Source organism: Mobula hypostoma, chromosome 2, assembly GCF_963921235.1.
Source record: "Mobula hypostoma chromosome 2, sMobHyp1.1, whole genome shotgun sequence".
NCBI lineage: Eukaryota > Metazoa > Chordata > Chondrichthyes > Myliobatiformes > Myliobatidae > Mobula > Mobula hypostoma.
The window spans coordinates 248,025,696-248,038,666 of record NC_086098.1 but is presented as its reverse complement, the minus strand read 5'-3'; the positions used below and the strand labels follow the sequence as shown (position 1 = coordinate 248,038,666).

Below are 12,971 nucleotides of genomic sequence, written 5' to 3'. Positions count from 1 at the left end.
GGGCAGCTTCCACCCCACTGTTACAGGACTATCTGCCTTATAACAATCGGATAGAAAATACCTGGTTCTGGTCTTGTATCTGTTGCCTACTTCCTTCTGCACTGTTATTGTTTTACCTTGAACTAATCCATTGCACTGATTTAACAAGCAACACACATAAAAGTTGCTGGTGAACGCAGCAGGCCAGGCAGCATCTCTAGGAAGAGGTACAGTCGACGTTTCGGGCTGAGATTCTTCGTCAGGACTAACTGAAAGAAGAGATAGTAAGAGATTTGAAAGTAGGAGGGGGAGGGGGAGATCCAAAATGATAGGAGAAGATGGGAGGGGGAGGGATGGAGCCAAGAGCTGGACAGGTGATAGGCAAAAGCGATACGAGAGGATATCCCTCTTCCTAGAGATGCTGCCTGACCTGCTGCGTTCACCAGCAACTTTTATGTGTGTTGCTTGAATTTCCAGCATCTGCAGAATTCCTGTTGTTCACTGATTTAACAATTCGATTTCCATAAACAGGAATCCGAGACAAGTTGTTCCACGCATCTCAGAGCACGTAACAATTATAAACTAATTCCAATTTCTTTGGCCGAACTCACCCATGCCCCTCGGCTCTGAGAGCAGAACTGGGCCATTTGATCCACCAAATTTGCTCTGTTTTCCTCAGCTTCATCCTCCCCGTAACACTCACCCTCAAGAACCTGTCAATCCCTGCATTAAATATACACAATTACTTGATTGTTGAATTCCACAGGCTCACCAGCCTCTGGCTGAACAAGTTCCTTCTCATCTCAGTTCTCATCCCTCTATCCCGAGGCTGTGTCCTTGGATCCTGGACTCTCGTACTAATAGAAACATCCTCGCCACATCTACCCTATCCAGGCCTTTCAGTGCTGAGTATTCAGTTTCAGTATTAGGTAAGCTAGTCCTATTTGACCCATATCCTGTTAAGCCTTTCCCATGCCTTTTAAATATAGTTAATGTGCCTGCCTCAACCACTTCCTCTGGCAGCTCGTTCCATGTACTGACCACCCTCTGGCTGAAGAAGTTACCCCTCAGGTTCCTATTAAACCTCTCCCCTCTCATTTTAAACTTACTCCCTTTGGTTCTTGATTCCCCAACCTGAGGGGGAAGAGGACTGAGCACATTCACCCTATCTATGCTCCTCATGATTCATACATCTCTGTATGTTGCACCCTCATTGGCTGGGCACTGAGAATGTGGTGTGCCCTCATTGGTCAGGAACCAGCAACACCGTACGCCCTCATTGGCTAAGTAAAGACCTCAAGTGTTGGAGATAACTCATGGCACACTGATCTAGAACCGGGAATGGAGAAGGGTGTTCTGGATTCTGATCTAGAATGGAGAATGGGGGTTACGGTTCACAGCACACTGATCTAGTATTGGGAATGGTTGGGGCCGTCTATAACATATTGCTCTAGATCCAGGAATCTAGATCTAGGGGGCCAATCACAACACACCAATGTAGAACAGGGAATGGGAAGAACCGTTTATAACAGACCAAACTAGAACCAGGAATGGAGAGGGTATGGTCAATAACACACCAATCTAGAACAGGGAATGGGAAGAACTGTTTATAACAGACCAAACTACGTTTGTAGAACCAGGAATGGAGGGTATGGTCAACAACACACTGACCTAGAACGGGAAGTTGAGGGGATGGTTCATAGCACACCGATCTAGAACTGGACCTAGCTACTCCAGATGTGGTCTAAGAAGAATTTTATAAATCTACAACATAACTTTCAGAGTTTTGAAGAGCTGATAAAGGCAAACACGCCACATGCCTTCTCTCCAATCTTATCAAACTATGCAGTCAGTTTCAGAGAACAGTGGATTTGGTCCCCAGGATGACTCATAACCACAATTTATAACTAATACTTTTCATGTGAACATTGTATCTCTCACTGCTGTATGTTTCTCATTACACTTGTGCTTGTGACGATAAACTTTGCCATTCGAAGGCCGCCCGGTGCGGGGGAAAGGAGCAGCAGCTCACGACACAATCCCCACCAGCCCCTACCTTAGCGACCTTGGCTCGCAGCTCCCGCAACTCATTCTCCAGGTTCCTCTTCTCGCCCAGTGCAGTGGAGAGCGCAGCATCCTTGGAATTGAGGATGGCCTCCAGGTCTCTGAGACGCGCCTGGGCGGCTGCCAGATCAGACTCCTTCTTTGCATTCCTGGAGATGGGAGCAGGGGAGGGGGAGAGAAGATTAGGACCACTGCTCAGCCGTGTTCTCAACTGCAGTCTCACTCAGATACATTAATCCTGTGTGGGACCCCCAACATCCATTCCGAGAGTCAGCAGCAACTCAGTGGGCATACAAGGGAATGAGGGTATGAATTTGGTCCACTCTCCCTTGGGACCAGAGAAATGACTGCATGGAAACAGGCCTTTCAGCCCAACTCGTTCATGCTATCATCTGGACGCAGGTGCCCACATTGGGCCCATTTCCCTCTAAATCAGGGGTCCACAGACCCCTTGCTTAATGGTATTGGTCCATGGCTTAGAAAAGGTCGGGAGCCCCTGCTCTAAACCTTTCCTATCCGGGTACCTGTCCGTATCCCTCTGAACCTTTCTTATCCACGTTCCTGTCCATCTCCCTCTAAACTTTCCCTATCCGTGTACCTGTCCATATCCCACTAAACCTTTCCTCGCCGTGTACCTGTCCGTATCCCTCTAAACCTTTCATATCCGTGTCCCTGTCCGTATCCCTCTAAACCTTTCCTATCCGTGTACCTGTCTGTATCCCTCTAAACCTTTCCTATCCGTGTACCTGTCCATATCCCTCTAAACCTTTCCTATCCGTGTACCTGTCCGTATCCCTCTAAACCTTTCATATCCGTGTACCTGTCCGTATCCCTCTAAACCTTTCCTATCCGTGTACCTGTCCATATCCCTCTAAACCTTTCCTATCCGTGTCCCTGACCATATCCCTCTAAACCTTTCCTATCCGTGTCCCTGTCCATATCCCTCTAAACCTTTCCTATCCGTGTACCTGTCCATATCCCTCTAAACCTTTCCTATCCGTGTACCTGTCCATATCCCTCTAAACCTTTCCTATCCGTGTACCTGTCCGTATCCCTCTAAACCTTTCCTATCCGTGTACCTGTCCATATCCCTCTAAACCTTTCCTATCCATGTACCTGCCTGTATCCCTCTAAACCTTCCCTATCCGTGTACCTGTCCGTATCCCTCTAAACCTTTCCTATCCGTGTACCTGTCCGTATCCCTCTAAACCTTCCCTATTCGTATTATGTAACTGTACTAGTGTCATTTACAATATTGTAATTGTATCCACCTTGAAGACTTCCTCTGGCAGCTCATTCCATCTTCCCAACATCCTCTGCAAAGTCATGGACTATGTCCAATACATCACAGGGACATCGCTCTCCACCATCGGTCATATCTACAGGAGCCACTGCCTCATGAAGACAACGTCCATCATCAGAGATCCCCACCATCCGGGCCAGGCCATCTTCTCACAGCTCCCATCGGGCAGGAGATACAGAAGCCTGAAGTCCCACCCCACCAGGTTCAGGAACAGCTACTTTCCTTCAATCATTCGGTTCTTGAACCGACCGGCACAACCCCAATCACCATCTGAGTACAGAAACTTTGTGACCTCTTTCCAATGGGCTTTATTTTGTTCTAATTGTATTTTTCTTGTAAAAACCGTGTATAATGTTTCCTTTGTATGTTGTGAATGCTGTGATGCTGTTGCAAGTTCTTCTGCACATAAATGTACTTGTGCCGCTGACGACCCAACTGACCTTGACTTTGATAATACTCACCAGGGTGTGTATGAAAGTTCCTGTTGTCTCAGTTCTAGCTGTTGATCCTGATGGAAGCCCTTCACGGCCCCCCCACCCCACCCTGGCTGATCTCCCTCAACCCACTGTCAATTCATCCCCATAGTCTTCCAATTCACGCCCTCCCCCCCTTCCCTGGAGCACACCCGCGAGTGCCAATGCCTTTGAAAGTTGCCCCAACATTCCTCTCCTATCTACAAACCCCCTGAGACCCACAGGAAACTGGGGTCAGATTGCTGTGCAATAGCAAATGGAGTTTAATTCAAATCAGTATAGAACTATCACTGTGAACAGGACCAGGAAGTGTTGCAAAACAGAGGGACCCTGGGGAACAGGTACATGGTTTCCTGAAGGTGAAATCACAGGTGGATGGGGTGAAGGAGTTCTTGGTCCTCTGGCCTTCCTCAGTCAGGGCAGAGTGTAAAAGGCGGGTGGTCACTGTGCCGGTGGACAGGACGTTGGTGAGGCCACATTTGGAGTATCGTGTTCAGGTCTGGTCAGCCTGCCGTAGGAACGATGTCATTAAACTAGAAAGAGCGCAGAGGAGATTTACCAGGATGCTGCCCGGACTCGATGGGAGAGGTAGAGCAGGTTAGGACTTTATTTCCTGGAGTGTAGGAGATTGAGAGGTGACCCTGTAGAGGTGTAGAAAATCATGAGGGGCAGAAATGCTCACGGTCTTTTCCCCTGGGTTGGTTTAAGGTTGGAGGGAAGAGATTTAATAGGAACCTGAGGGGCAACTTCTTCACCCAGAGGGTGGTCAGTCTATGGAACGAGCTGCTAGAGGCAGGTAGGTACATTAAGAACATTTTAAAGACAATTGACAGTTAAATAGATAGGAAAGATTTAGAGGGGTATGGGCAACTTGAACTAGCTTAGATGAGAACCTTCAAACAAGAGAAAATCTACAGATGCTGGAAATCCAAGCAACACACACAACATGTTGGAGGAACTCAGCAGGCCAGGCAGTATCTGTAGAAAAGAGAACAGTTGACGTTTCCAGCTGAGACCCTTCATCAGGACTGGATGAAGGGTTTCAGCCCGAAACACGACTGAACTCTTTTCCATAGATGCTGGAAATCCTGACCTGTTGAGTTCCTCCAGCATTGTGCGTGTGGTGGCTTAGATGAGGATCTTCGCCAACGTGGACTAGTTAGACCAAAAGGCCAATTTCTATGCTGTGGGGCTCTGTGTCAGGCAGTTCACTGTGGGACAGTTACCCACAGAACTTCCCATACAGGGACCTTGCCTCCCACCCGCGGACCTCACTGAGGGGTGAGCCGTGGAAAGGGAGAGCAGCTTTGAGTTCCTGGGTGTCAGCACCTCAGAGAATCTGCCAACCCAGTGATGCAGCCACGCCAGCAACTCTACTTTCTCAGAAGTTCAAGGAGATTCAGCACGCGATCGAGGACTCTGACAAATGCCTACAGATGGAGAGCATTCTGACATGGCCCGGTGTGGGAACTGCAATGCCCAAGAGGCTGCAGAGAGTGGTGGGGCTCGGCCATTTACATAATGGTTACAGCTCCCCCCCACCACTGAGGAGCCTATACACGAGGGAGGAGGACACATCATGCAGGAAATACCCACTTCTCGATGACCCACACCTCAAGCCTCAGCAACAGCTTCTTCCCCACTGATATCAGGCTCCTGAAAAACATATACCCCATCTCAGTCACACTATTTCTCTCTCTCACACCGATGATTACTTTATGCTTTATGTCGACTGATGTTTGTAATGCTGTCTGTCTGTCTCTGGAGCGAAGGAAAATGAGCGCAAGATATGAGGCATTGATTGGGTGGAGAGCCAGGATCTTTCCCCAGGGCTAACACCAGGGGGAACCATTTTAAGGAAACTGGAGGAAATAATGAGGGGGAATGTCAGAGGAACGTATTGGGGGGGGGGGGGTGATGTCAGGGGAAAGTACTCCAAAATCAATCTAGCCCTTTCCTCCTATTTTTAAATCATTTTTAATACACATTATAGTGTACAGTATATTAAGGTATTGCATATTAAAAATGATTAAAAAAAATAGGAGGGAAGGGTTAGATTGATCTTGGAGTAGATCAAAAGGTTGGCACAACATTGTAGGCCCAAGGCCCTGCAGTGTGCTGTAGTGTCTATGCTGGTGCAAAAAGCTAATTTACACCTTGGGTAGGTGCGCCTGTGAACTAGTGTTGAGGCAGACAGTAAAATTAAGTTTGCTCCATGTATGTTCAAGGGGGCGGGACAGACAGTCGTTTCCCAGAACAGCCTGACAGAGCCTCCCCTGGTGACTCACCCTGTATCTGCCTTGGCAACAGAGGGAGCCAGCATACCACAGACATTAGTCACAAGTTCCTCCGTTAGCTGCAGGATTGCTGCACAGTGGCACCCTGGGCGGGGCAGGCATCCTGCAGCCGGGGTGGGGGCAGCTACTGAGGGGTAACCCCCTCTAACCTTTGGCCTTTATTGACGAGCTGACACCAGCCCACCCTCGAGCATTGAATCCGCAGCCAGAACCAGTAACACGGCCCAGTGACACAGTAGGACTGCCGCCTCCCGGCCCTGGAAACCTGCGTTTGATCTGGGAGTGTGCGGGGTCGATGGGTTGTGGGCGAGGGGTCGAATCTGGGAGAGCTGAAATGAGACAGGTGTAAGTGGACAGGTGATGGTTGGCACAGACTGGGTGGACCCATTCTGGCTCCCCTCTCAGCCCTCCTCTTCTCACCTCCCTCTGGTTCTCTTCCTCCATCCCTGTCTCCCATGGTCCACTCTCCTTTCCCATCAGATTCCTTTATCTCCTCCACTAGCACCTCCCAGCTCCTCTCCTCTCCCCCATCCACCTACCATCCCTCTCACCTATCACCTTCCAGACTGTACACCTTCTCCTTCCCCTCCCACCCCATCTAGTTACTCTGGCTTCTTCCCCCCTCCTTTCCCGTCCTGATGAGGAGGCTCGGCCTGAATGGTTGGCTGCTTACTGCATACATAGGAGCTGCCCAGCCTGCTGACTTCCTCCAGTATTGTGTGTGCGTTGCTCAGGATTTCCAGCATCTGCAGACTTTCTTGTGACTATAATTATCCTAACTACCTTGCTGGAATTTGTCTAACTCTTTAATCAGCATAAATAACTAAATTCTGACCACAGGTTCCCCCCTGGTTAACCCGCAATCCACTCATTTCTTCCACTGCTTGCTTCTAACCGCTCTCCCTTCTCTCGTTCAGTGCCAGAGCCTCCAACGGGGAGGTGCCGGGCAGAACTGAAGCTTTTAAGAAAGATGTGGTGACTCACGGGAGACGCAAGGCAGGCCAGGACTTTAGACAGTAAATGTTGGGGCTGTGGGGAGTGTTATAGGACTGGGGGACCTAGAGGTACAGGCTTATAGTTCCCTGAAAGAGCACAGGGCGGCGAAGGTGGCACCTGGCACACAGGCTTTTGCCAGTCAGGGTGCCCAGTACAGGAGCTGGGCTGTTACGTTACAGGTGTGAGCCGAGGGGAGCGAGGGACGGACAGGTTGCAGAGTGCGATTGCTGAGCCAAATGGAGGTGGTACTGGTACCAGAATGTGTGCTGACACTTGTGGCCTGCTCCAGCACACCCTCGATTAACACAAACGGCACATCCCACTGTCCGCTTTGATGTACACGTGACAAACAAAGCTGAAAGGGAGAGGTTCCCCGTAATGGTGGATGTTTGCTGGCAGCCTGAGAGCTCACTGCCTGTTTCTGCAGCTTGTATTAATAAACCGGAAGCTCGATAGCAAACAAGGCACCTTTGTCTGGCTAATTTGGAGTAATGTGAACCAGCCCATGGTGTGGGTGTGGTAAAGTCTCTGCGTCAGAAGGACACGACAAAGCCCCGGGCAGGCAGCGTTCCCCACACAGCAAGATCCCACAAGAGGATGTGGAGGAGGCAGGAAAGCTGGGCCGGATTGCTCTGTCGACTGAGCCTTGCACCACTGAAGCAAGCCCTTTATTCTGAGCCAACCATCTTTCTATTCTGACCCCACCCAACCCACTTTATTCCCCCCCCCCATTCTCATTGACTAAGCTGATTACTGAATCCACAATTTACTCAGGGATAGGAGGCAGAGTGGGTAGTGGAGTTTGTAGCCAATGTGCCCCGCAGGGACCAGCTCGTTGGGAGATACAGTGCCTATAAAAAGTATTCACTCCTCTTGGAAGTTTTCAAGTTTTATTGATTTACAACATTGAATCGGAGTGCATTTAATTTGGCTTTTTTTTAGACTAATCAACAGAAAAGGACTCTTTCATGTCAAAGTGAAAACAGATCTCTACAAAGTAATCTACATTGATTACAAATATAAATCGCAAAGTAATTGATTGCATAAATATTCACCCCCTTTAATATGACACACAAAATCATCACTGGTGCAGCCAGTTGGTTTGAGAAGTCACGTCATTAGTGAAATGAAGATCTGTTTTGGAGACCCGTGTGCAGTCAAGGTGTTTTTGATTATAGTAAAAATACACCTGTATCTGGAAGGTCCAACAGTATCCTGGCAAAAACTACACCATGAGGACAAAAGAACACTCCAAGCAACTCCATGAAAAAATTATTGAAAAGCACAAGTCAGGAGATGGATACAAGAAAATTACTCTTGGAGTACAGTTAAGTCGATCATTAAAAGATGGAGAGAATATGACACAGCTGTAAATCTGCCTAGAGCAGGCTGTCCTCAAAAACTGAGTGACCATTCTTCTTGGAAGTCCGTCGGGAATGATGATGACATTAGCGATGCTTCTGATGAGAGCACCATGAAGGGGACGAGTGAGGGAGGCCACCAAGAGACCCACGACAACTCTGGAGGAGTTACAAGCTTCAGTGACTGTGCACACAACTCACAAACAAGAGAAAATTTGCAGATGCCCGAAACATCAACTGTACTTTTCTTCCCCCGCCCCCCCCCAACAGATGCTGCCTGGCCTTCTGAGTTCCTCCATTATTTGTGTGTTGCTCAGACAACAACTGTTGCTGGGGTGCTTCATCAGTCGTAGCTTTATGGGAGAGTGGCAAAGAGGAAGCCACTGTTGAAAAAAACAACGCTGTCATGAAATCTCAGCTAGAGTTTACCAGAAGTTATGTGGGAGACTCTGAAGTCAGCTGGGAGTTCTATGGTCTGATGAAACCAAAATTGAACTCTTTGGCCATCAGACTGAATGGTATGTTTGGCATAAGCCAAACACTGCACATCAAAAACACTCCATCCCCACTGTGAAGCATGGTGTCTACATCATGCTGTGGGGATGTTTCACTGCAGCAGGCCCTGGAAGGCTTGTGAAGGTAGAGGGTAAAATGAATGCAGCAAAATACAGGGAAACCCTGAAGAAAAACCTGATGCAGTCTGCAAAAGAACTGTGACTTGGGAGAAGATTTGTTTTCCAGCAAGAGAATGACCCCAAGCATAAAGCCAGTACTACACAGGAATGGCTTAAAAATAGCAAAGTTAATGTCCTGGAGTGGCCAAGTCAGAGTCCAGACCTCAATCCAATTGAGAATTTGTAGCTGGACTTGAAAAGGGCTGTTCACTCACGATCCCCATGCAATCTGACAGAACTTGAGCAGTTTTGTAAAGAAGAATGGGGAAAAATTTGCAGCATCCAGATATGCAAAGCTGATAGACCTATCCACACAGAGTCAATGCTGTAATTGCTGCCAAAGGTGCATCTATTACATACTGACTTGAAGGGGGTGAACAATTATGCAATCAATTATGTTTAATAATTGTAATAAATTTAGACCAATTTGTAGAAATGTTTTCACTTTCATATAAGAGTCTTTTTCTGGTGATCAGTGACAAAAAAAAGTCAAATTAAATTCACTCTGATTCAATGTTGTAAATCCATAAAACATGAAAACTTCCAAGGGGGGGGTGAATACTTTTTATAGGCAATGTACATTAATGACTTGGATGTAAACAAAGATGGGGTGATCAGGGGCAGCATCGTTGCTACTGCAATGGGGTCGAGCTGGAGGTGACCGGTAGCGTGGTACACGGCTCGGGGGCTCAGCGCCCACACTGGGATGTCACAGTAGCTCAGCGGCTCACATAACCCTTCAACAGCACCAGCCACAAGACCAGGGTTCAGTTGCTGCCAATGCCTGTCCGTTCTCCCCATGGGCTTCCTTCCACACTCCAAAGTAGTATGAATAACGTTAGCAAGTTGTGGGTATGCTACGTTGGTCCGAGACACGTGGCAACACTTGTGGGATGCCCCCAACACACAAGACCATGAGACACGGATCACCACAACTAAAACCAAAGGGTTTGAGTTCCTTTTTCATGCCATGGACCCCTACCACCCAGATACCTGCCAGGGGATGTGGGTGGAACTCCATGCTTTCTCGCTGGGGACTGGTTGTGGACTGAAGCAACAAGCTGGTGAAGCCCCGTTTCAGAATCGGGTTTATTATCACTGCCATACAGAACATAGAATAGTACAGGCCCTTCGGCCCACAATGTTGTGCCGACCCTTAAATCCTACCTTCCATATAAGCCCCCACCTTAAATTCCTCCATATACCTGTCTAGTAGTCTCTTAAACTTCACTAGTGTATCTGCCTCCACCACTGACTCAGGCAGTGCATTCCACACACCAACCACTCTCTGAGTAAAAAACCTTCCTCTAATATCCCCCTTGAACTTCCCACCCCTTACCTTAAAGCCACGTCCTCTTGTACTGAGCATATTGTAAAATTACTTGTTTTGTAGCAGCAGTACAGTGCAGGACATAAAATATAAAGGATACCCGGAATACTGGGTTCAGTTTTGGTCACTCTGCTACAGGTTGCAAAGAAAAAGCATTTCAGGATGTACATTGAATTCATTTCTCTGGCATTAAATTGAACCTATTGAGGTTAATTGTCTTGTGGTTAGAGGTTGCTGTGGTGGCGTTACCCGAGGGGCCGGGAGGGCCTACACCGTGTATCGCTACATAAAAATACCGGAAAGCTGGAATGAATGCAGAGATTTACAAGGATGTTGCCAGGACCACAGGGAGAGCTTGACCGACTGGGACTTGATTCCCCAGCGTGTACGAGACTGAGGGGTGAATTTACAGAGCTGTACACAAAATCACGAGAGGTGGAGATGGGGTGAATTCAGACAGTTTACCCCCAGTGCCACCCCACCCCCCCGGGGTTGAGGAATGAGATGGCAGAGGGACAGAGAGGGAAAGAGTTAATAAGAACACAAGGGCAAATATTTCACCCTGAGGGTGGTCAGTCTATGGAATGATCTGCCAGAGGAAGTGGTTAAGGCAGGTACATCAACAACATTTAAGAGGGATATGGACAGGGACACGGATAGGAAAGGTTTAGAAGGATACGGACAGGTACACGGATAGGAAAGGTTTAGAGGGATATGGACAGGTACACGGATAGGAAAGGTTTAGAGGGATATGGACAGGTACACGGATAGGAAAGGTTTAGAAGGATACGGACAGGTACACGGATAGGAAAGGTTTAGAGGGATATGGACAGGTACACGGATAGGAAAGGTTTAGAGGGATATGGACAGGTACACGGATAGGAAAGGTTTAGAGGGATATGGACAGGTACACAGATAGGAAAGGTTTAGAGGGATACGGACAGGTACACGGATAGGAAAGGTTTAGAGGGATATGGGCCAAATGTGGGGCATGGGACTGGCTTAGGTGGTCAGCATGGACCAGTTGGGCTGAAGGGCCTGTCTGCACGCTGTGTGACCCAAAGTGGCCGTAATACTCCTGTCCCGGAGGCAACAGGACACCCAGTTTCAGGAACGGATGTCAAAACTCTCTCCAGAGAAAACAGGAGTCAGTGGCTGAGCAGAGTGGGGTTGGGAGTGAATGTGCCAGGGCCCCAGAATAGATCCTGGGATAGCTGTCTCCCGTTGTAGGCTGGGAATCTGGAGGCGGGAACCCATTCCGGGATATCCGGGGTTACTCTGCTCACTTTCCGAGTCAGATGGAAAGGGTGACTGGTGTTTGCTGAGATTGCCATGGAAACGGAGTGGTGCTCAGGGCCAGGAGTGACGTCTCACTTCCTCTGACAGAGGCTCCGGGATGGACACGATCCCAAAGTAAACTGGGAGAAGTGAGTCAAGAGCTGCTGACGCCGAGAGTGACGTTCCAGAGATTAGGGATTTGGAACGAGACAGATCCCTGAGAGGCTGGGACACAAACAGAGTGATTGTGGGGGGGGGAGAAAGCCAGAGAGACCAGCAAGTTCAGATAAAACATCGAGCTGCCAACATACCCAGCAAGTCTGCCCCAGTGTACATGCAGCAGACTGTCTACACCCGCCTGGACTGTTCAGGAGCCCATTCGCTCCTTCCAGCCTGTGTTAGCTCAGTGAGGGCCTGGCCCTGCCCTTTCCCCTGTTGGTCTCTCTGGGTCCAAGGTTTGAATGAGGCACACACACACTCACTCTCACACACACTCACACTCACACACACACACACACACTCACTCTCACACACAATGCTGGAGGTCAGGATTGAACCTGGGGTCTCTGGGGCCGTGAGGGAGTGGCTATACCCCCCTGTGCTACCCTCTCTTCACTCCTCTGACACACCGAATCCGACTGCCTTGAACCTCTACAGCGACAGAGCCTCCGGGTGAGGAATTGTCTCTCATCGTCTCCGTCCCCTCATTCGGAGACAATGACTCCCCCGGGTCAGTTCCCTCCCTTGACACAATAACGCCGAGGAGACGGGGCGGGGGGTGGGGGTCACCTTACTTTTACCCTTCACTGTTCAGTGATCTCCAGGACCCCCTCAGCACTTCTCCTGCCCCTCTCACCCATCCATATCATTTCTGTACATGGGCCTGAACCCCTCCCCAGTGACAGACGCCCCTACAGCCTAAACCTACCCTGAAAACTGGAGTCTGGGGGTCTGCACTGCCTCCTGCCGTCGAGCAGCTCCTTGGCGGGCAGGGCCCCAGGATCTCTCCACCTTAGCTAACCCCACCCATCCTCAGCACACAGCCGGATCTTGCACCTTGCTCTGTAGCAGTGCAGCGGCCAGTTAATCCCCGGATGGGCTGTCTGACAGAGGGACAGAGGGACCTGGAGTACCTGGGGATTCAGGCCTGCAGGGTCTGAAGTGGAAGCTGGAGCTCTTTGCTGTTGAGTGCTTATTTTCAGGTTGGGGTGAGGCT

At 49.1% G+C, this 12,971-nt stretch overlaps 1 protein-coding gene across 2 annotated transcripts in view; it reads right to left on the bottom strand.

Annotated features, from left to right (window-relative positions):
- Window positions 1-12,971, bottom strand: part of lmna (lamin A) — a 105,509-nt gene that overhangs the window by 64,471 nt on the left and 28,067 nt on the right. For both annotated transcript variants that reach the window (XM_063041944.1, XM_063041945.1), the window contains exon 3: window positions 2,036-2,192. In XM_063041944.1, coding sequence (XP_062898014.1) covers window positions 2,036-2,192 — 157 coding nt within the window. The remainder of the gene's footprint in view (window positions 1-2,035; window positions 2,193-12,971) is intronic.